At 38.6% G+C, this 25009-nt stretch overlaps 1 protein-coding gene across 1 annotated transcript in view; it reads left to right on the plus strand.

Moving 5' to 3' along the window:
• Positions 1–24269, plus strand: part of KCNH8 (potassium voltage-gated channel subfamily H member 8) — a 384704-nt gene extending 360435 nt beyond the window's left edge. The window contains exon 16 of the mRNA XM_004603820.2: positions 18514–24269. Coding sequence (XP_004603877.2) covers positions 18514–19221 — 708 coding nt within the window. The 3' untranslated portion in view covers positions 19222–24269. The remainder of the gene's footprint in view (positions 1–18513) is intronic.
• Positions 24270–25009: the final 740 nt, after the last annotated feature.

A 25009-nucleotide genomic window follows, 5' to 3' on the forward strand; every position in this document is an offset into this window, starting at 1 on the left:
GGAAGGAAGGAAGGAAGGAAGGAAACAAGGAAGGAAGGAAGGAAACAAGGAAGGAAGGAAACAAGGAAGGAAGGAAGGAAGGAAGGAAGGAAGGAAGGAAGGAAGGAAGGAAGGAAGGAAGGAAGGAAGGAAACAAGGAAGGAAGGAAACAAGGAAGGAAGGAAGGAAGGAAGGAAGGAAGGAAGGAAGGAAGGAAGGAAGGAAGGAAGGAAGGAAGGAAGGAAGGAAGGTTACTCTATACATAATTTAATATACACTCAGTCTCGAACCTTTGGGTAGTGCATTAAATCCTCTAAAACTGGCAGAATGAAAATATAAATTGGTTTCAAACTGTAAAGTGATGTTGTTTGCTTTTGTTTTTAACCCACATATCTCTAACAAAGTGATATTAGTATTGTACCCTTTAAATATATATATTTATATACATATATATATAACTTCTAAACTAATGTTTTCATTTTACCTATTAGCACCTGTTCTCTACATTTCAGATCATCTTTACCTATTCTTTGTTTTGTATTTTGTGTTAGTAGTTTGCAAGAGAATAATTTATGATAAGTGTGGGTTCTATTTTATAAAATCTCTGAGACAAAGGGTAATCTACAATCTCGGTGAGGCATAAGGAGATGACCAGAGTACTGAGTAAAGCTTCAGAGAGCACTGCAGAAACCCCATGCTGATATTTGCAGAAATAGTCAACAACCCAGAGGTTAGGCTTTGCATGGCATGGCCTGTCTCCAACTCAAACCCCAGCATCATATGGTCCCCTGAGCATCACTAGGTGCAGGCCAGAAGGTTCCTGAGCACGTATGGTGGTCCAGGTCATCTTCAGCAGCATTCCATCTTGGAGCTCTCTCAATTCCAGCTAGGTTTCCAGAGGATAGCTATAAGGAGCCCCCAGACCTCATGAGTACTGCGTGGAAGACCCCCTCAAAAGAATAGGTATAAAGAAACTCTTCACTGATGTTGCAATTTTGTAATCAGCTGGTTAAATACAAGGCAAAAAACCAGAAAACTAATAATATTGGAAATAACCTGCATTTTCCAGAACAGTGAAGAGAGTTTAAAGGATATACAGCAACTGCTAATATTAGAACTCTTTCCAAACCCTGCCATGGCTTCACAGCGGGCCAAGAAAGAGTTCTATCCTAAGAGACTCAGATAAAATAGCAACAACATTTTTTTAAATTTTTTTAAATATTTTGATATTTAAAAAATAACAACAAAATGTCAGTGAGGGGATCAGGGTCTATGTAAATCAAATAATCCATTTCCCAAACGGTTTCAGAAGGGTCAGGGTTTCTCTCATTTCTGCAATGTGGCAGACCGCGAGAGACATGGCTCAGAGTAACTTGCGTGCTCAGTCACAGCGTGCGTGAGAGCTAAAACCCACTAGTAGAGAAAAAAGAGCACTGGAGAGACACATTTAAACTTCTCAAATTTTAATTTTATAAAATTTTTTAATTTTATAAAAAATTTTTAAAAATTAATTTTTTAATTTTATAAAATGAACTATGAGTTCGACAATTTTATAAAATGAATTAATGTCCACTTCATGATAAAAATCAGCACAGCAGATAGGGCATTGGCCTTGCCTTGTTTGCCTTGCCTTGTTTGCTGACCCAGGGTCAATTCCCAGCATCCCATATGGTCACCTGAACACCACCAGGAGTGATTCCTGAGCGCAGAACCAGGAGTAACCCCTGTGCATTGCAAGGTGTGACCCAAAAAGCAAAAAACCAAAAAAAAAAATCAGTGGTAAGGAGTTGAATGCTCACTTTCCTTCATAGAATTTTTTTTTTACCTTTTTTTATTGAATCACTGTGAGACAGACACTTACAATGCTATTCATGATTAGGTTTCAGTCATACAATTTTACAACACCCCATCCCTCCACCAGTGTATATTTCCCAGTACAAGTGTCCCCAGGTTCCCTCCCATCACCTCCCACCCCTCACCCCCCAGCCTGCCTCTATGGCAGGTGCTTTTCTTCTGTTTCTGTCTCTCTCTCTGTCTCTTGCTCGCTCTCTCTCTCTCTGTCTTTTTCTCTCTCTTTATCTTTCCTTTTGTGCAATGTGGTTTTCAATATCTATATTGAAAGGTTATCAAGAATGTCCCTTTGCCTACTTTTAACACTCAGTTCTTGTCCAGCATAATCATTCCCAACTCCCTCATAGCATTATTATTGGAGTCAATTCTCAAAACTCAAAGTATAAATAGAACTGTGTGTTTACTTTTCAACAGAAAAGCAGAATCCATTTGATTGCTGGAAGCTCCATTCTATTATTTTTTACTTGAATGTAAATCTATTATTGATTTTTTTCTTTTTTTTTCTTTTTGGGTCACACCCGGCGATGCACAGGGGTTACGCCTGGCTCATGCACTCAGGAATTACTCCTGGGTGGTGCTTGGGGGACCCTATGGGATGCTGAGAATTGAACCTGAGTCAGCCACGTGCAAGGCAAACGCCCTCCCCACTGTGCTATCGCTCCAGCACCCTCTATTATTGATTTAAATGTTACAAAATTGTGGTCATGGTTTTTAGCTATTGTTAATATTTTTACTTATATTAATTTGTTTTTATATGATATTGCCAGTCTCCTAAAAGAAAATATATAACATGAAAATATCTTATCCCATAAGATGTATATTTAAAGTACATGTAACTTTTATAGATGAAACGTTTTTATTTTCCTTGCCTATGTGAGATTTGTTCTATATAAGTCTCTGCTCATCTTTTTGTAAAATTTATTTTAAAAAACATTATTTACAAATTTACGGATATACTGATACTTGAGTTTTGGCATATAATGTTCTAGCACCAATCCCAACACTATTGTCAACTTCCTTCCACCAGTGTTCCCATATTCCCTCCTGCCACTCCAGCCTGCGACCTTGTCAGGCACATTACGAAGTTTGGTAGTTGTAGTTTGGATCTCATGTTTTCAATGTTGTTGAGTCTGTGCTTTACATCACAGTTATACTACTCCCCTACATTACCAGTATACCCAAGGGCCCTGGACCCTTTCCCTTGTTATTTTCCTTTTTTTTCTTACTTCCCCCTTTATTTCCATCCTTCTCTGTGCTTCTCCTCTCTCTGCTCTAGTGTCAAAGGTGATCTAGACATCCCTCCTAACCATTGCATTCCTTAGTCCAGTTTTCCTATATATCACAGGTAAGTTATACTGTCCTGTGTTAGTCCTTCTTCTGGCTTACTTCACTCAAAATATCTTCCAGTTCCATCCAAGTTGCAGAAAATTGCATTATTTTATCCTTCCTTACAGTTGCATAGTATTCCATTGTGTATATACACCACACCTTCATAAACCATTCCTCTCTCCTTGGATACCTAAGTTGATTCCATATCTTAGCTATTGCACTAAGTGTTGCAATGAATAATAGTGTGTATATGTTCTTTTGTATGAATAGGTTTTTTTATTCCTGAATATAAATACCCAAAAGTGAAATTGTTGAATCATAGGGAAGCTGAAGTCTAAGTTTCCTTAGAACTCTACATACTGTTTTCCACAGGGGTTGAACCAGATAGCAATTCTCCAACAACAGATGAGGTTCCTTTTTCCACCACATCCCTGCCAACACTGATTGTACTCATCTTTTAATAGAAGGACTAAATGAATTTATAAATAAGGGCTCAAGTGAGGCCAGTGCCATATATCAAATGGGTAATTTTATCAGAATTGAATAAGAATTATTTATAAAGACTACTATATACTTTGGACTGCAGCAATAGCACAGGGGGTAGGGCGTTTGCCTTGCATGAGGCCGACCTAGGTTCGATTCCTCCATCCCTCTCAGAAAGCATGGCAAGCAACCGAGAGTATCCCACCTACAAGGCAGAGCCTGCAAGCTACCCGTGGTGTATTTGGTATGCCAAAAACAGTAACAAGTAACAACAACAACAATGGAGATATTACTGGTGCCCGCTCAAGCAAATTGATGAACAACGGGACAACAGTGCTACAGTGCTACTACATACTTTAGTGAAATCACAGAGCAGGCAACATCCACTCCCTATCCAGAGCTAATAATGCAAGTTGACTAAAATTTGTAAGTCTAGGAGAGCCAGAATAGAAAGTATTATAGAATCTTGAGTCAGAGAAAGCCGGGTAGAAAAAGTTTACTAATAGAAGCAGTAACTGCTTGTCAGAATCTTTGTTATTTCTGTGAGCCTCAGTGTTGCAGGGAAGAAACCAGAGAGGAACACATGCCAAGACCTGCCTCTCCAACATCCCTGCCTCCTACTGGTTTTTGGCAATGACCAAACCCAACTAGAGGTAAAAGCACCAGTGAGTCTGTTATTGGAGTCCAGACAAATCAGCCACCTAGGAGATGAGCTGATTGAAAAATAACTCTATTCTATAGTTATAAATGGGAATTATTTTGTAAAAAGAGTTACTACGTACTCAAGTATAGAAAAATTCTAATGAAATTTAAATAATTCACTAATTCAGCTGATAATTTGCTAGTTGGTGATATCTAGTTAAAAATGAGCTAGCATCTGATAATTTCAGAATAACAATGTTAAATTAATACTATCTCCTTTGAGTGTTTCTGTAAGCCCTTAATAGGATAAAATTTGAAATAATATTTGCTTTAATAGGTGAGATATCTATCCGAAAACAAATAATTAAGAAACCCAGCTTGATATTATTGTGGTTTTATAAAGTGGTAGAACCATGAAATCTAAAAGCTGAGATATGTCTAAGAGGCGAAGTCTATTTTGATTTTTCACCCAATGTAAGAAATTTTTTTTGAGCTTACTGGCAATAAGCTATTTTGCCTGCATATTTCCTATAATTAGAAGCTCATCATGCCCTAGGGAAATCTATGCCAGTGGTTCTCAAGCCTGCTTGCACTTTCAAATCTCTGGGGATTTTTTAATAACTACAAATATTTTTATAAATTGATTAGTATAATAACTAATACATAGAGAAAGGAGGCTTAGGCCAAACCCAGCAGTGCTCGGCGTTTTCTCCTGGTTTTGAGGTTAGGGATCACTTCTGGCAGTGCTCAGGGACCATATGGGATGCCAGGAATCAGACCCAGGTCGACCAATGTACAAGGCAAACACCCTACTTGCTCTAATATCGCCCCTGAATATGTATTTTAAAATATTCTTTTGCTAATCACAGACCAAGTGAATCTCAGAATCTCTCAACTAGGCACTAGTCATCTGTATATTGGAGGGTGGGAGATGCATTGGTGGCGCTCAGAGCTTACTCCTGGCTCTGAACTCAACAATCACTTCTGATGGTGATAAAAGGGAAGCATATGAAGAACCTACCATGTGCAAGACAAATGCCTAAACTTCTGTACTATTTCTCCACCCAAATATAGGTGTCTATATTTTTAAATTTTTTCACTCATACTGATAAAAAGCCTATCTAATTTCTTAATTACTTTAGCTATTAAATTTTTTTCTACATTTCACATGAATCGCACGAAATCCCATTGATTGTCAAATTTCTCGAGCAGTCTCAGTAACCTCTCCATTCATCCTATCCCTGAGATTTTAGAAGCCTCTCTCTACTCAGCTTTCCCAACAATGCCCCATTGGAGGCTCTTTCAGGGTCAGGGGAATGAGATCCAGCTTGTTACTGGATTTAGCATATGAATACACCATGGTAAGCTTGTGAGGCTCTCCCATGTGGACTGGAAACTCTCAGTAGCTTGCTAGTTTCTCCCAGAGGGAGAAGTAGGTTATAGGATATCATGCGGTCACAAAGTGGCCACTGCTTCTGGGAGCTTGCTTTTAAGTCTCTGGATGTTGGCCATTGATGGGATTGCACACACCTGGGTTCCTCTGCTGGTACCTTCATGCGTGAGGCTTGCCCGAACGTGTGGAGAGGGGCCTTGAGCATGGCTGTGGCTAGGTTCCAGAGGTCTTCAGCCGCCAGGAGCTCTGCTCAGGGCGGGGAGGGAAGCTGGAGCCCATCTCCTCCAAGGGACCCCGGGGAAGACAGCCAGGCATGCGAGCAAGAGACTTTTCTACATTTAGGTGATAAATAATTCTGTAAAGCTGTTGTTTATTTTTTCTAATCCTGTTCATCTTGAATTCCATAGAAAAACATTGTCTAGGGGCTAGAGAGATAGTATAGCAAGTAGGTCACTTGCCATCTATTCAGCCAACCCGGGTTCAATCTGTGCCACCCCATATGGTTTCCCTGAGCCTGCCAGGAGTGATGCCTGAGCATAGAGCCAAGAGTAAACCCAGAGCACCACCAAGGGTGTCCTAAAACATATATATACGTGTATAAATGTGTATATATACACATTTATACATGTATATATGGCATATATGGCTTATATATACATGTATATACATATTTATACTACATATATAAACATATGTATGTAATATAAATGTTCTTTATTGAACAAACATACTTTAACATTTGAGAGTAGCTAATAATATCTTTCTTCTCCATTCAGGCATATCCCCCCCCACACACACACACATATATCATCATCATCAAATGTTCTATCTTCCTCAGCACTTTACTCAGGTGGCATGGAGACAAGACCCACCATCATCATGATCAACTTCCTTCGTGTCTGACTCCTTCTTTTAACACAGTTTACCAAAAATAAATTCAAATGACTCTAATGTCCTACAGATGCTATTTCTATAACAGAGGTTATTGTCTATCATAATATTTTATCTCATAAACAGACCACAAGGTCTTACAATGGTTATCTCTATACTCAGAAAGCTCTCTCCCAGGATGTCTATGTGGATGCTTCTCTTCCCTCTTTTAAGTCTCTGCTCAAATGTCAACTTCTCAGCAAGGTCTTGCTAGACCTCTCCTTTTAAAATAGCAACACGCTCCCCTCAAATATGCTTCCAATTTTCTTTTCCCTCACAGGCCTATCAAATATCTCTTATGCCAAAAATACCTTATTATTGACATGCTCCTTGTGTTTATTCCTTCCTTAGAATGTCAGTTCTGTGAGAGCAAGAAGGTTTATATATGCCATTCTCTTGGTTCTTTGATTGGCATAGTAGACACACATTTACAGTAGGTGGTAGGATAAAAGACACATAGATTATCAATTTTGTCTACCTTAAGTGCCAGGAATTAGAGCATTGAATCAAAGAAGAAAAACGAAATCTCAATGTTGAGTTGGAAGAGATACTGGACAGATAATACATAACAGATGAGAAAACTCTGGACTACAAGTAATCATACCTATAGCCAAAGGAATGGAAAGGCTTGAAACAATACATAAATTTTGCTTCAGTAGTTTGTTTTGTTTTGTTGATTAGTTGTTAGGCCACACTTGTGATGCTTGAGGCTTATTCCTGAATGTGTGCTCAAGAATCACTATTAGTGATGCTCAGGGGGGCTATTTGTGTTACCAGGAATCAAACCAGGGTCTCCAAGGCAAGCACCTATTCTATCTCTCTAGCCCCAGTAGATTTCCTCTTTATTGTGTTTTTTTTCAAAATAGACCATTTTTATCTACATTGAAAAGGTTTTCCTTCTGAAATATCAGAAACACCATATCAAAATGTATCTTTGGTTCCTTAAATTATCCACATATATACTTAAATTCAAAGCCTGATTGAGCCTGATTAAATCATTAGAAAGGACTTTTTAAGAAGAACTATAAAATTTTTATTGAGGAGGAAATAAATGTTTCACATCAATATTTTTCACTAATGATCATTTTACCTATAAACATTTTCAAATCTTACAAGAAGGACAAGGAGGAGGATGAAGAGAAGGAAGAAGAAGAGAAAAACAGAGGAGGCAGGGAAAAGGAGGAAAAGAGAAAGAAGGCAACAGGAGAGAAGACCCAGGCAGATTGCTCAGGTGGTATAGCACCTGCCTAGCATTTATGCCAGCCTGAGCTCAAGCCACAGCAACCACATTGGCCTCTCCACATCATGGGGTGTGGCCCTGATGGCCCCCCAGAACTCATAAGGTGGTGCCAGTAACTCACAATCTCAGGGTACCACTGGTGCTACTGCTACAGATCATTCTCTGGCCTAGCACTGTTGGAAACGGCCCTTGTAAAAATAAATAAATAAATAGTACATTCTAAAGATATGAAATGGTAAAGGATGCGGAAACAGGAGCAAATTTACTTGTAATTTACTGACTTTTAAATGTATTTAACATCATATCAAATCGTTACTAATAAGATGCGGTTACTTTAGTCACATTCTGACTCCACTTAATCACCTGCAAGTTCATTTCCAATCCTGAATCTCTTCGTCTTTGAAGATGAGATAACTTCTGTCCATAAAACATCTATTAAAGAGCATGTTGAGAAAATGTGTTTCTGTGGGCCACAAAGATAGCTCAACAGGCTGAGTGGTACTTTGCATGCAGGAGGAACCTTGTGTGCCAATTTAAATGTACCATATGGTTCCTCAAGCACCGACCAGGAGAACATCTAAGCACAGTCAGTGCTGTAAAAAGAGAAAGAGACAGAGACAGACAGAGAGAAAGAGAGAGAGAATACAAAATTATTTATATGGCATCAAAAATAATACTAATGAATAAAGTTAACCAAGAAAATACAAAATTTTATACTGAAAATAACAAAATATTTCTTTTTTTAATCTTTTTTATTTATTTTTTTATTAGTGAATCACTGTGAGGGTACAGTTACAGATTTATACATTTTTGTGCTCATGTTTCCCCCATACAAAGTTCGAAAACCCATCCCTTCACCAGTGCCCATTCTCCACCACCAGTAAACCCAGCATCCCTCCCACCCTCCCCAGTCCCGTCTCCCCCCACCCCAAACTGCCACTGTGGCAGGGTATTCCCTTTTGTTCTCTCTCTCTGATTAGGTGTTGTGGTTTGAAAATAACAAAATATTTCTTAAAGAAAATCTTTTAAAAAATGGCAAGGGTGGCAGAAATTTAAACTATAGATTTACCAAAGGAATTGAAAAGGCAAGTTACACCAAATTTTAGTCCTACAGAAAGATCAGTCCATGAAGAGTAATCAATGAGACCAGATCCCTACAAACAGAAAATATTGACCTGACTTTATAGATCAGAAACCAACAGCTCTGGAATCATCTGGGAGTTTGTTAGGAATTCAGAATTCCAAGCTTCGTGTCCCACCAACTGCATCTGAATTTACAATGATTCAAGAACCCAAAGTCATGCTTAATAAAGACTGTACTATACAATCGATATTCTGTAAAGCCACGGACTTTTGTTTCTTGTTCTCTGATAAAAATAAGGGTCCCTTAACCATAGTGCATTTTGGATACTAATCAGATTTTGTCACAGCAAGCAGGAAAATGGATGAGAAGAGCAGCCAAAGGTTGGAAAATAACAGACTAGTGTAAGATAGCTAAAGGAACAAAGTTGCTTCCAAAGGCCTGAGCTTGTAAAACTTCAGCGAAACCATTGGAGTAATCACTTTCAAGACTATAATTGGTCATTCCGTATTGGTAATGCTAGACTTGTAATTCTTCTCTTGTTATAATTTAAGAGGCCTCAGATGCACCTGCAATCATGAAGCCCTTGGTACTATTTCCTACATGACCTCAGATAAGCCACTTCACCTCCCAACATTCGTCTCTCCAGCTGTAGAAAAAGATTTACAACTTTCATTAGTAATGGGATTGAGATTCCTCATTTGGATGAAATTTATGCAAGTGCCGGGTATGATTATTATTTTAGCTGACAGATAAAAAGACTGTCACTTGTTTTTGAATGCTTTGTGAAGCAAAAGACACAAGGATGAAATTATGCCTATTGTCTTTTTTGTTTTGCCTGCTTATGGGGTTTGATTGAACTTTTCTGAGTCCCATGATAAATATGCACCCTGACAAAGGATTAAATGAAAGACCCTTTAATTACCTGAATCAGAGCTTGTAAAAATGTATATGTGTTCATGACAGAGGGAAAGGATTGGTGTAATTAGTACCTCTGAATTTAGGAAAAGTGTGTCTAGCAGGAAAATGTGTACATGTTTGGCAAAAATTGAGTGACGGGTCAAGAACTCTTCAAGCTAAGAAGATTATATCAACAGATGCATTTCCCATCTGCTCGTTGAAAGCACAAAAATGGAAATCACATTTTTCTATCAACTGAAGTTTTAGTTATACTCAGAGTCTATGAATCATGCCATACTAATAGCCAAATTGAGAAATGTAAAACATGAATAATATAAGATGAAAGGAAGCTATTTCCTATGTGAAATGAAAAGTATTGTCAAAGACAAATTCTAATCCTCATTATGAGACTTACACTCATATTTCCAAAGGCACAATCCAAAGACATATGCAAACAGCAAATCTGCATTTACACTAAAAGAAAAATAATCAAACCTCAAAACTAGCAATATATAGTATTTTTGGAACAATAGATCAATGACAGCACAGATGGATTGTTCAAGCCATGAAAAAGGAAAATGTTTAAAAACATCCCAATTTTAAATGGTACTGACTTCATGAGACAGCAGTATAATATGAAATTCTCTTACTTGTTAGAGTTATGATAATTCCCATCTTGCTCTGCTACTTAGAGGGGATTGGTTACAGTTACTTATATTCAAGTGAAAATAAAAGAAATGTAGTAATAAATTGATGATGAGATTAAGTATTTATTAAATAATTCATGTATCAACAAATAAATTTGCATATTAGGATGTGCAGAACTTGAGCTTATTATAAATAAGGCTTATTATAAAGGAATAAGATAATTGGTTTATATAAATTATTATAAACCAATTATACAATAGGTTCTTATTATAAATAACCAATTAAGCCTTTTAATATCCCTTCCCAACACCATCCCATTCTCCCCACATACACACACAGTCATTCCTAACTCAATTTTTATCAGCACCAAGTTGCACATTATTATATGTTGGATCAATCTAATAGAGAATTCTCGATCTATCTGACTGTAAGTATTTGAATCTTACTATTTGCTATTGCAAAGGTGAAAGTCAAAGCTAAAACTTTGAGAGACTGTCTTTGCATATTAATTATGTAAAAATATCTCTGTGAAAGTTTGAAGATAAATTATATAGAAGATTGACTTTTATTTCCATTGGACTCAGTTATTTTTCTGGATTAGTATTTCCTACCACACAAAAATTTCAGCTCAGCTGAGAACCTTGTTGCATTATCAAATCCAGACACCAGAGATTCTGTAATCAGAGGTTATATGGGGACTGAACGTGATCATTTAACCCTTACCACAAAACACAATGGAAATATGACTCAAGGGAGAAGTTAGTGCATCAGTGGAGCAAACATAAAAGGGGTTAAAAAAAGACACTCTGAAAATGTAGGCAAAAATTTCTATTTCTAAGCCAACATACTGGGGGAGACCTAGATATGGCAGGAATAGCAAAACGTGGCAGTGAGTGATTCCCTTCTTGGCAGCAGCATGGAAAGATCAGTGTGGGAGTTGTTGTAGGCTGTTGACAAGTCTGTTGTCACACCGGTTTCTGTTCATGACAGGAGGTGCTGCTCAATAAGAGCATATACGTTGCCTGAAAAACTGTCAAGCCACCCCCCCTCCCCACAAGGATTTCTATGGTTAACTGCAGGATGCTGTAAGAGCGGAGAGGGAGAGAGTCTCTAGGTGCAAGGAAGTTTTGGATAAAACACTAGACCACTTGGAAGCACAGATGGTGTTTTCATCACTTTTTTCTAACAGTTGGAACTTTGGAAAGGATAGAATTGGATGTGCAGATGGTGATGGTAAACTGGTTTAGCCAGTAGTTTTAAATTCCAGACAAATTCTTATCCATAGAAGAAGGAGGAAGTGGAAGAACAGGAGAAAATGGATAAAGAAAATGTAACTCAGTACTCACATTGAGAGAATCAGGTGCTACATTAGAGTTTATTTAAGAAAAAAAATAATCAGAAGGTCATATCTAATATAGCCATTCAGTTTAGGTACCAGAGTTGCAAAAAGGATTGCCAGTTTTCAGTTAATACAATTCTGAATCACGTAATTGAATATTGTTTAGTACTCATAATGTAGTCATGAGATATAGGGGAGAGTAAATCAGGGAAATTTCCTAGATAATTGAAACTACCCAATGAAATCAAGTTTAAGCCAGAATAATTAACAAAGTGATTAGACAAATGAAGTCAAATCAAAGTGTTGGTCAAAGAATGCCTATTTAAATAAATATAAAGGAAGCACAGATTTTTTTTCAAGGTGTCTCTTATCAGTAGAAATGCAACCTGCTCTTTAAAAGTAGAGGATATCCAAGGATCTGTATTAGAAATTGTATTTACAAAAATTTGGATAGTCATAACATCTGATTTTAATATATTTAATTCAGAGAAATAGGACTATTACAGATTTCCCAGTAAAATTCTGAGAGTTTGTTTGCAGATTCTAGCAGAGGAGCGCAGCTACTCATACACCCTCCAGACCAAAGAACAGTCAGTCTCTATTAGGGGAAATTCAGTCTTTCTACCAACCGACCTTTCAACCAACCGACCTTCAACCAACCAGAGCCCACAGCTTGAAGAAGGACACACAAGGAACAGTGAGGGAGGAAAGCAACACCCACCTAGCCAACCAGATCAGTTGAATCAACCCTGGCTATCAATGGGATAAAAGATGTCAAAGACAGATTGCCTTCATATCCACCAATAACATTTTGAACAGGAAAGAACCAGAGCAGGAGGGTGTTTGCCTTACACATACCAGACTGGGTTTGATCCCTGGCACCAATAAGGTGCCTCTGAGAGGCCAGGAGTGATGGCTGAGCACACAGCCAGGAATAAGCACTGAGCAAAGTCAGATGTGGCCTCAAAACATTTTTTTAATTAACAGGAAGCTTTCACCTAAGATATATATGATAAAATCATAAACTCAAACTTAAAGATCATCTGAAATCAAGTCCTTCAAAATGGCAGAAATTGTATCAGTTAGTAGAATAAAATTTTTCTGAAATGCTCATGTTGTATATTAAGCATTGCTCTTAGTCCAAGAACACTGAGATAACATTTTTATTTTTTTTGCTTTTTGGGTCATACCTGGCGATGCTCAGGGGTTACTCCTGGCTTTGCACTCAGGATCACTCCTGGTGGTGCTCAGGGGACCATATGGGATGCTGAAAATCGAACCTGAGTCAGCCACGTGCAAAGCAAACGCCCTACCCGCTGTGTTATCACTCCAGCCCCTGAGATAACAATTTTATCCTATGTAATTTAGAGTTTCCTTGAGGTCAGAGACCTGTCTGATGCAAGATGATCAAGAATTCAAACTGCTATGTGAGTAGCAAAGAGTGGTTAGGATGACTCGAGAGAGAAAATTAGGCATTAAAATAAATTTGCAAAGAGAAGAGTACCAGTTAGAAAGAGCATCTTATATAGAGCAGAGAGCTGAAATTTTCACTGAGTACCATTTGATGATAAATGTGCAAAGGGAAAGCATAAGAAATTAAACCATGCAGATATGAGGTGAGACTTTTGAAGGATTTTTGTAACACTCAAAAAGAGATGAGTGATAGAAAACATGTAAAGATATATCTTCTTAAGAGACCATGGTATGTTCATAGATGTGCCCCAACAACAATTTTAACTGTTAGGTGTTTAATGCACATCTTTTGTTGAAAAAAGTCTAACCCAAGCACATCTTTCGTTAACCCTGTTGTTGAGATGTGTCACCCACAGTCAGTAAGAAACACTCTATTCTTTGCTTTCTATGTTAGGCTGAGGTTTAATGCCTTCTCTATTTATTTTGGAATAAATATTTTCACTGAACCCAGCCGTAATCAGTAAGCAAAAGCGCTGTGCAACTTTACTGCATGTTTTGTGACAATTTGTTGTCTCTTTCAGTGTCACCAGAGTCTCCACCTCCAGGAGGCAGCCATCTCTCCAGTGACAGGAGCTTTGCTTTTATAAGAGGCAAATCTCCTGCCTAATAGGGATTAATACCCTATGTAACCTCTTGGGACTCAAATAAGAAGTTGGGGTGGGTCCCCAGTGACACAGTGACAAGTATCTTCCCTAACATAGATTGATCATTACTCCCTAGAGCTAAAGAAAGCTGTTTCCTTTTAGTTCAAACCTATCATCATTTTGTTTTCTAAACATGTTAATGCTTGTTTGCACTCCTGGAGCCTGTCAAGACTCATGAGTTCAAAGCTCATGGCCTCAAAGTGTGTCAGACAGACACTAAAAGACAGTAGAAGTCAAAATTGTGGTCAGAGAAAGACATCCAACCTTGGGAAAGTGACTGGTTTGCAGATTTAAAATAAGTCTTCAAACATTCACAAATGTGCTTCAACAACAGGGTTAATTGTTATGTATCTGCTATGTATTTATTGTTAGACATCACTGTCACTGTCATCCCATTGCTCATTGATTTGCTCAAGCGGGCACCAGTAACATCTCCGTTGTGAGACTTGTTGTTACTGGTTTTGGCATATCAAATATGCCACGGGTAGCTAGACAGGCTCTGCCTTGTGGGCTAGATACTCTCAGTAGCTTGCCAGGCTCTCTGAGAGGGACGGAGGAATCTAACCTGGGTCGGCTGCGTGCAAGGCAAGCACCCTACCCACTATGCTATCGCTCAGCCCATTGTTAGATATACAATAAATAAATAAATAAATAAATAAATAAATAAATAAATAGTTCATCATAAATATTGTTAACATTCCTGTTTCCAAATTTTCCTTATTGCAAATTTGCCGTTAGTGTTATGGTCATTTTTGTAAAAGTTATCTAAAATGCTCATATCGATTAGTATAATCTCTAAAAAAATTAAGATACAGTAATTTTGTCAATGCAAATTATATGACCACTATGTTTTTCTATCATAAATGTGCTCTTCAAAAATTCTACCATGTTAGGAAATATCACTTACCTTTTTATCACTGTCTCCTTTTCCGATCATTAATACATTACCATAAAAAGAGCACCAAACTCAGAATGCTTGCATTATAGACCAAAGACTTCATGAATTAAGGCCATCTTTTTTAGCATCCCTAATTTACAGATAGAGAAATAATTATGCATTCATGACTATTTTAGCACCACTTATAAATCAAATAGGAAAAAAAGATATTGAAAGTATCTTTTGAATACTTATAAATCAAACAGGAAAAAAGATATTGGGAACATCATTGAATTATAAATTTACTCAAACATTTGTTGAACAGTATAATTGCTGATGTATCTAAAATGCAAAATTGTCCTTCAAAACTGTTTCTTTATTCAATCCAAATAAAAGTCGTCCTATTGAAAGCATTTTTATTAGAACCTGAGTTAATGTGGCTCTCATAACTTATACATACAAGAAAGTTGACTATTATAGCCCTCCAAACTTTCTTTCTTCTAGATTTTTTAATAGAAAAATTAGCCAATTCACAATGGAACCCATGGGCAAATATCTCTTGTGCCAAGATCTAGAGGCTGATTTAAGAATGATCTAATCACTTTTTTATTGAAGCTTAGCAGGTTGTGAAACTAACAATCTGCAATGAAAATTTTAAATTCATAGAAGCTTTCTCAGATTCACTGTTTCATTTCTTAAATATGAGGCTCCAAGTTATCTTTGATGCCAAGAGTTTTTGATGTACCAAAACCCCTGAGCAAGTGTTTGGTTCAATCCCTTGAGTTCATGTGAACAGCAAGGCCAGAATTGTTTTGGCCTGGCAATTTCAAGGCAGGTGTTACCAGTTGGTTGCTTGAACCACTGAAAATTCCCCTTCTGGTCTTTTTTAAAAGCTTGTTTTGAACAACACTAGTTCCTGATGGGCCTGCCAAGGAGAATTTGTCTCAGATTGTACTTTAAGAAGGGACTTAGTTTCCAGGTGAGTTTTAGGTATGTGAACACAAAATATTGAAAAGAGTCTGACACAAGCAACAGTCTTGATTTTGACATCACCATAGTTGAACTACTTCTTGGCTTTGGTTCATTTTATAGCTCTTCAAAAGCTTGTATGGAAGTTTTGTGATGAAATTATATCCCCATCTAAGTAGGAAGTCCTTTGTAACATAGTCTAATATAAATGAAGGCAAAAACAATTTAATATTGTGTTACTGTTTTTCAATCTCACCAAATAGAAAATATATGTGTCTTCTTTTATAAAATATAGATTTTCCTCATTTTGAAACACTCCGGAAATTAAAAAAAAAAAAAAAAACTAGATTTAAGTCAAATTCAATCTGTTCATGATTTTTTCCATGGTTAAACAAGTTATGTTATTGTTAGGAAAATAAATCATCCAATGAATTATTTATTGGTTTGCAAAAGAAAATAAATAATAAAAGCTATTCAATAATTCTTAAGCGGTTGGGGATGAGTTCTCCTTTGAAAATCTGATAAGGGGACCAGAGAGATAGCGCAGTGACTAGAGCACTTGCCATACATGTGGCTGACCAGAGTTCAATCCCCAACATCCCACATGGTTCCCTGAGCACTGTCAAGAGTGATTCCTAGAATGGGACTCGAGGGTGCTCTTGGGAAAGTGGGCGGTACCAGTCCCGCTTTCAGCCGAGATGTGATCCCAGTGGCCGCACGTGTGCTGCACCAGCATGATTCCAGAGGCCAGCTAAACTACTTTTGGTACCGGCAGCTCCTTGCAGAAGTGTCTCCAGACTGAGAACTAAGCCTTGGTCCCATGGTCCCAGGAGGGGAAAGGTTTTTCTCTCTCTCCTTTTCCTTACCGGGGAGGGGGGTGGGGGGGAAGGGCGTGGCGACTGCCATATTATGAAGACCACTAATGAGAGATACAAGCTTGCAATGACCCAATTTCTGGAAGAAATTTCCCTGGACTTAGTTGCTAAAATACAGAAATCCAAAACTGTGCAGATGCGATAGCTCATTGCGGCAATAGCGGCTGCGCAACCTCATATCTCTTCACAACAGGTCTGACTCTAGTGGGGAATGCCTAACAATAATAGTGAGTTTTTTCTTGAAATATTGAATGTAACCAAAGTAAAGAGAAAGCAAAGTGAAATTTATCAGTCACACAGGCAGGGGTGGGTGGGTTGGGGATGGGAAGTATACTGGTGTTTTTTTGGTGGTGGAATATGTGCACTGGTGAAGGGATGGGTGTTTCAGCATTGTATAACTGAGACTTAAGCCTGAAAGCATTGTAATTTTCCACATGGTGATTCAATAAAATAAAATAAAATTTTTAAAAAGTGATTCCTAAGAGGAGAGCAAGGAGTAAACTCTGAGCACTGCTGGGTGTGGCCCCAAAACACACACACACACACACACAAAAAGAGGGTGGAAAGGAAAGAAATTATTTCTGGGTTGGAGCAATATTACAGTGGGTAGGGCACTTGCCTCACATGAGCCAACCTAAGAACCAACCCCATCACCTCAGGTGGTCTCCAAGTTATCTGTGAGTGATCCCTGACCACAGAACCAGGAATAAGCCCTTAGCACCACCAGGTGTGGCTCAAAAAAAAAGTCTTTGGAGTTGGAGCAATATACAGTGGGTAAGATATATGCCTTGCATACAGCCAACCTGGGTTCAAGACTCGCCATCCCATAAGGTCCCCAGAGCACTGCCAGGAGTAATTCCTGAGTGCAGAGGCAAGGTAATCCCTGAGCATCTTCAGGTGTGGCCCAAAAAACAAAAACAAGATCTGATGAAAGCTAAATTTCTCACATAGAGAAAACCAAGCATAAACCAGATAGGTTGGGTCATCATTCCATGGTCTCTGGATGTATTAATGACCTCAGCATTCTCAGGCACCCCAGATTACTCATCTGGACTCATCATTTTTATTTCTTTCTGATTCCTATTTTTTTCAGCTCTCTCTTCTTCAACAAACTCCCTTAAAAAATCTGGTTTGAGGGGCTGGAGCGATAGCACAGTGGGTAGGGTGTTTGCCTTGCACGTGGCCGACCCGGTTCAATTTCCAGCATCCCATATGGTCCCTTGAGCACCGCCAGGGGTAATGCCTGAGTGCAGAGCCAGGAATAACCCTTGTGCATCGCCGGGTGTGACCCAAAAAGCAAAAAAAAAAAAAAATTTGGTTTGAGTTCTTGCTTGTACCCTCATCATAACTGAAAGCCAGTTTTCTCTCAGGACCTACCTATCATCGCATAGATTTCAAACAAACAATAAAAATTACAAATGTCAAAACTGCTGTTTACAGGATATCTACTCTGGCAGGCAGTGCTTGTTCACTTTACATAAAATAGCCAGTACCCTCCATTGTTTTGAAGTATCGGTGATAATGCTTACGTATCCTACCAATTCAAGAGGAAAAAAATATATATATGTACATGTATATGTATATATATGGTCTGTAAACTAGAAGTACAGGAGGTAATGAACCCATATGTATCATTGTGTTCAAAAACGCTCAAATAACCACCAAGAACAGCAGATGCTATTTATTTCTAGGTTCCCTCGCAGTGAGGATGACTGTATACACTTGTCCTTCCCATTTACCAATGGACTTGCTAGATTTGGAGGTCTTGTGGCCCTTTTAACACTGCTCTGCCTCCCTTTCCTTAACTCTCTCTCTCAGCCACCTCTAACCATTGCCTTCTGCTTTGCTTTATCCACACAGGTAACAATATTAACTCAGGAGGTCTCCCAATTAGGTAAAGACATGAGGAATGTGATGCAACTTCTAGAAAACGTTCTAGCACACCAGCAGACGTCACGGTTTTGCTCTCTGCACACCACCTCCGTGTGTCCCTCCAGGGACAGCTTCCAGAACAGGATGACCTGGAGTGCACACCAACCTTGCGTATACTTGCAAACAGGTGGAGCAGCTTATACCCAAGCACAACTCTGTCCCAGTAATATCACCTCAAACATTTGGAGCATGGATCCCTCTTCTGTAGGGAGCAGCCCCCAACGAACTGGAGCTCATGAGCAAACTCCTGCAGGCAATGAACTTTGTCCTCCTCCTTCAAATCTTGATTATTCCCCTGCCCACTACCAGGTGGTCCAAGAAGGTCATTTACAATTTCTAAGGTGCATCTCTCCACAGTCAGACACAACGCTGACTCCTCTCCAGTCCATTTCGGCAACTCTCTCATCCTCGGTGTGTTCCTCCTCGGAAACCTCTTTGCACCTCGTTCTCCCAAGCAGGTCGGAGGAAGGCAACTTCAGCCAGACAGCAGTGAGTTCCTTCAGTCTGGAAAACTTGCCCGGATCTTGGGATCGGGAAGAAATGCCATCGATTCCTACCGAACCCTTGGAGAACTTTCCGTTGGAAGTTGTCACCAGCAGAGCCGAAGGAAAAGATAATAAAGCCATAAACGTATGATATCAGCACACCTGGGGCAACTGCCAATTTTCAAACCCATCACTGCATGACAGCTTTAGTTTGCCTTTTTTGCCTCTGGTAGGCATGCTGACTGGGCAAAGTTGGAAATCCTGCAGAAAAAAAGCATGAGCAGTCAGGGTAAGGTAGAACCACCTCAGTCCTGTAGCAAACAGAAGCCGAATTGAAACATTTTTTTTTCTGTACAGATAATTAACTCACTGGCCTGTTTGACACTTCGGTAAAGGACCCTGAGGGTCTGAGCAGTTAGAAGGCCCAGACCAAAAAAAAAAAAATTGTGGATTCGTTTTGTCCAAGGTGACCTTTGTGAAATGCAGCAAAGGTTTATCCTGAGTGCCTGTTTGTCGTTCTTGAACAATATCCGTAGCACTGTTGGCCTCAGGAGTGCTCAACTCCTGCTGATCTATTTTTCTTTTTGTGGAGGCAAAGGGACAATTATCACTGCATGTCATCTCCTAGACAATCAGTCAAATAGAGTTGGTGGCCAGTGGTTAGCTCTTGCACGTTATTTGCCATGTAAATGAATATGTCTTTATTTAACAACCAAAAAAAAGCTATTTTTATATCCTTGGTATGAAATATGTATTTAAACTATTTAAAATATTTATAAAGAAATGAATGTTTTCTTTTTCATTTTGGTAAAAAAAAAAGCTTGCTGTTTTAACAAGAAATGCACTACTGTTATGTCTAGTAGATCAAAAACTAATTATTTAGAGGATGTAGTTTCCAAAGGAATCCCCTTTTATCTGCATGCAGTTTGCAACAAATACAACCTCACACTCCTGGATTACAAAAGAAAAGTGGAGTCATATTTTAATAATGAAGTATAAACACGAACTGGGTATCCATGACATGTGGCAGCGGGGAGGGCCTTGCCTAGTTGCTGCTGACACACATCTACCACCCGAAGGCTGCCCCCACTATGCCAACTTAGATATCTCTCATCCTGGCATCAGATTTTGATGGCCAGGAGCCCAACATTGATCTGAGGGACGTTAAGATCATGATTCCATGGAGCCATTACAGCCTCAGCAGGAGGGAGAAAATGCTTAGGTCTATCTTTTCTCCATGCTATTCTTTCTGGAGAGTTGTAGAACAGTGAAAATTCCAAGATGAAGCTGAGACCGCTGAGCTCTGACTTGGGAAAGTGATGCCAGCATGCATGAGAACTTTCAGTTTATTCTTTAACACTTCCAACCATGCTGTAAGTCATGCAAAGCGGGTGTCTTTGTTCTCATTTTGCAGAGGAAAAAAAAGAAGACCCAGTGGTTATTTAGCTTGGATGCTGGAAGCAGCCTAGAACCACAGCATCCCCTACGTTTCAATCAACATAAAAATTCGGATGTTAGGCTTGGGAACATATAAATGCTTTCTCTTATATTTGTTTTATATTTAAGAACAGTTAAGACCTAACTGCCCAGATATTCTTAGAAAACATATGGAATTTGCATTCTGACACTCCCCTTTTCTTATTTTCCTCCACAAAGAATAAATGATCTGAGAATGAAATCATTAAAACATCTAAGCAAATCAAGACTTCTCATGTGTGAATCTTGTACCCTAAGATTAGTAAAGCAGTAGGCAAGAAAAAGGATTTCTTCTCTAAGGGAAATGGAAAGGGTATCTGTTTATGAGAGAATCACTTAAGACTCAATGCCTCTACTTCCTCACTTCCAAAATTCAATCTCTTCTACCTGAGTGAGTAGGAAAATCGAGGCAAAGGTAACAGTCTAGATAATATATTCATTTATCGTTCCTTTTTTGTTTCTACTAACTTACATCATCGTTTTCAGTACAATTCTAAAATAATTAATTGGTGTTGGTTCTTAAATATCCTTCTAGCAAACTAGCACTATTATTACTGGAGCTAACAATAATAGAATAATAGTTGTTTACCGGGATAGATAGATGTTTAAGAATTAACATGTTTTTCTCGTAGAGTTATCAAAATGATATTAAAAATATTAAATGGGCAAGTGAATTAAAATTATTTCAATTTCCCCAGAAACAAGCTCTAAATGGTTGACTCAGTATCTAAATGGTAATGATTTGTGATCAAATCATCTCTTGTTGCTTTGTGAAACTTAATTAGTCACAAATTTCTTTTGAAATCCTGGAACAAATTAAATTTGGAACTATTATAAAATAAAGTCTACAAATGGGGTAAGTTAGTGAAACTCTGAGAATCTGAGAAAGTTCCAATGAGGGACCAGGATACGCTATGTGCAGCCTCACAGCTGATTAGTCCTTACATCTGACTGTAGCATGTAGAACAGAAGCCTGGTGCTGTAGCTGAAAGAAAAAGCATGTAACAAGCTCTGCCATAGTCTTCATCAACCCTTTCCTCATCATTTTCACTTTCACATATAATACTGTCCCAAAGCCAGAGTATTCCTGCATCCATGTTTTGAATTTTGTTTGTTTGTACATGTTGTCATACTACTCTAAGAAATAAAAATCCCAAGTTTTCCTAGATGTTTGAATTTTTAAACATAACTGCTATGCAAATAGCCAAGGCCCTTGTCTCCTCATCAGGGATAGATTATGAATCCCTGCACTCTCCTCACCTACTCACTCTACTGAAGAAACAAAACAGAGATCTAGAGAGAAGAGACATTTATTTTCTTGACTAAATCTATTTTCTTAAAAATAATACTGAGGCTTAAAATCATCTGTGTAGTTCTAATCTTAGAACCAGATAGATTATATTAGAATTTGTTCTGATTCAGTATCATTCCTGCCAATTAAATATTCATAAATAAAATTCATTGCCTTGAGGAGTGGTAACAAATTATATCTATTAAGTGTGAGGTTAACAATACCTGCATCAGATCAATTGGGATACTTGTTTAATATGCAGAAAATCTGTTTCAACTTAGTTCTTACATGATTGGGAAATGTTGATCTGGAATCAATAGTAGTACAAAATTGAGTCCTAACCAATTTATACATAAGTAAACTAGCATCTAAATTCTAGTAAAGAATCCTTGGCTTAATAACAATATAATAAAGAGTCTCGCTAGCCCCTTTAGTTTGAATGATGTATTTTTGTAGGATCTTAATAAAGTAGAGATTTCAAGGCCCTGGCCCACATGTCATATGGGCACCAAGTGATTCGAATGTGGATGTTCTAGAGCATTAGTCTAGAGACATCTTTATAAGCAGTGTAACCAGCCCTCAGATAATAAGGAATTGGTTCTTTGGCAGGTGGATCAACTACTCAACTAGTTATAATTAACAACTGCATGCAGTTCTATTACCTATAGTTTTGTATAGTTCCTAATACAACAATGACCTTTTTTTCATGGAAGTAATTGATCACTTTCTCCTAGGGAGCCTTAAACAGCCACTCATTGCTTTAATTGATGATGACTGAATGCCTGCTATTTATTATACTCTAGTATTTCTTATTTTGCATAGAACTTTGTATTCTTGTTTGGACATTCTATAAGGAAAAAGGTACAAATGCCTTTGTTCTCCCTAAGTAGAATATGATCCAGTTTGGAGGTGAAGCTAGCCAACTTTTTAGCTAGGAAAGGTATGAATGGCCCCTTTGAGGCATGGAACTGCTCATGGCATATGGTTATGACTTTTTCAAGAAAAAATGAAAAATAGCTGGTTCCAAAGTGTTCTTGCTGAGGCTGCTTCTTTTCATGTATGGTTCATTTTCTAAAGTCTTTTAAAGACACTGCTTTACCATAGAATTCTACAGGAAAAGCACTAGACTTCCTGCAGACCACCACCACATGATATAGGGACCTCAGCACATGCGCAGGCTCAATTAAAGGCTGTTCCAAAAGGCTGCCTGCTTCTTTTGATTAATCGAATGGCAAATGTGCTGAATAAATTGAATTCAGAGAGCAGAGTGACGTCATTAACTGCTCCAATCATTTGTCCTGGGTTTGTGGCCTCAGAAGTTATTTCACTCTTCTGAACCTCAACTTTCTTCATCAAAAACTTAAGGATTAAAGTTTATCTAACCTGAAGTCTTTGTGAAGATTTAATGAATTTATGTGAAAGCACACTTTCTGATGTATAATGAATGTTAACAAACGTCAATTTGTTCTCCCCTGGTCCTCTGCTATTTCTCCTTTTCGCATCAATCTCTTTTAATCTCCCAGCTCTCTCCTACTCACCCTCCCCTGGGTCCCAGACTAACTTCTGGATACTCCTGTGACATTATTCTACAGATATTGCCATTTTTCAGACTAAGTTCCCTGCAGTCTCTCCATCACAGTGTTAACCATCAAGTCAACATTGACCTGAAAAATATAAACCATTGGGGAGGCACCAGGGTAAACATGTGCTGCCTGTGTCCCACACTATGTGGCTTCTGATGTATTTATTCGAATATTAGTCAGTAAGCTTTGTTTTATGATGCAATGTTCATTCAGGAAATTTTTCTTTAAAACTCTTTACCCGTAAAAAATGCCAAAAATTTATTCATTACTCCATAAACAGTGATTTGTTTTCTTTCAAATGGGGGATGTTCCTAATGTTTCTTTATGGAAACTTGCTATTGCTTTGGGAACCAAACACAGACACACACCTATCACTCCAAGCCACAGAAGACGGAGTTCTGTGTTCTTGCCCTCTAGCTCTTGCTGACGCAGAACTGAGGAAGTGTCTGTCACTTCATACGGATGCCTTCAAAGCATCCCCTCGGCATCCTGTTGAGTGAGCAGGTCCCACCAGAGGGAATAAGCTAAATGTCACTCCTTGCAGCTGTGGCCTGAAAGAATCTGTTCCTTGAGTTGTGTCATTCAACAGAGCCCTGAATAAAGAGCTCACAAAAGACCGGACAGCCCAGTGAGACAGAAGCAGCACATCTGCGCCTGTTGTCCCAGGGAATTAAATAAGCTGTGCATTCTAGAAAAGAAAACAAAAACAGTCAGGAGGGCACAACATGTCCTGTGGCACAAATAAACCTTCTCAGTCTATTTCCTTTTGCCTTAGCTTTGTACCTGGTAAAGATAAGAAGCTGGGCATGGATGGGATAGAATTTTATCATCGAAGGCTCTGTTTTGGAGTTTTGGATTGGGCGGGGGGGGGGGGCGGAGTTGGGGTGTTTTTTGTTTAGTTTTTACAATTGACTTGATAAAAAAAATAGAACTTACATATATGATATATAGGAGTAGAACAGAATAAAATGGGTGGAAGTAAAACTTTAAAGTGTGTCCATGCTTTTTATTTTTCTCAGAAACTTAAGGGACCGTTCTCATATAAGAGAATTCCTTCCGGGGTAAAACGCACCCTAGACTTTGACCCTCTTTTACTCAGGAGTCCATTTTCTACCACTTCTGAGGTCCCCAAATTTCAGCTGGTAGTCTTTTCTTTGTCACTTTTCCTGGGGGAGAATTATTTTTCCGCTCACTACGGGCAGTGTTGGGGGCAGGGGTGGTGGGAGGAGGGGTTGGTGTTCATTGCTGCTGAGGAAGGTTGAAGGTTGAAGGTTGCTGCACTCAGCTGCAACTTCCTGGGAGCACAACAGAGCCAGTCCCACATGTGGCTGCATCCATGTAGCCAAGTTGTCAGTATGGGAGCAGTTGCTGTCATTGCTAATGGTGTCTAGGAATCTCCAGGCTTTAGCATAGATGTCTGGAAGTTGCCATGGAAACTCATGGTCCAAAATGAGTCAGGAGAGCATCTCCTGCTCTAATCAAACAACCTGCGGAACAAAACGAAATGCCAGCTCTGATTTCTAGTACCCAAAATATACTTGAATCCCAGGCTTGGATCACTTAGTATATCTCTGATTAACTTGTGCATG

Source organism: Sorex araneus, chromosome 4 (genome assembly GCF_027595985.1).
Source record: "Sorex araneus isolate mSorAra2 chromosome 4, mSorAra2.pri, whole genome shotgun sequence".
NCBI lineage: Eukaryota > Metazoa > Chordata > Mammalia > Eulipotyphla > Soricidae > Sorex > Sorex araneus.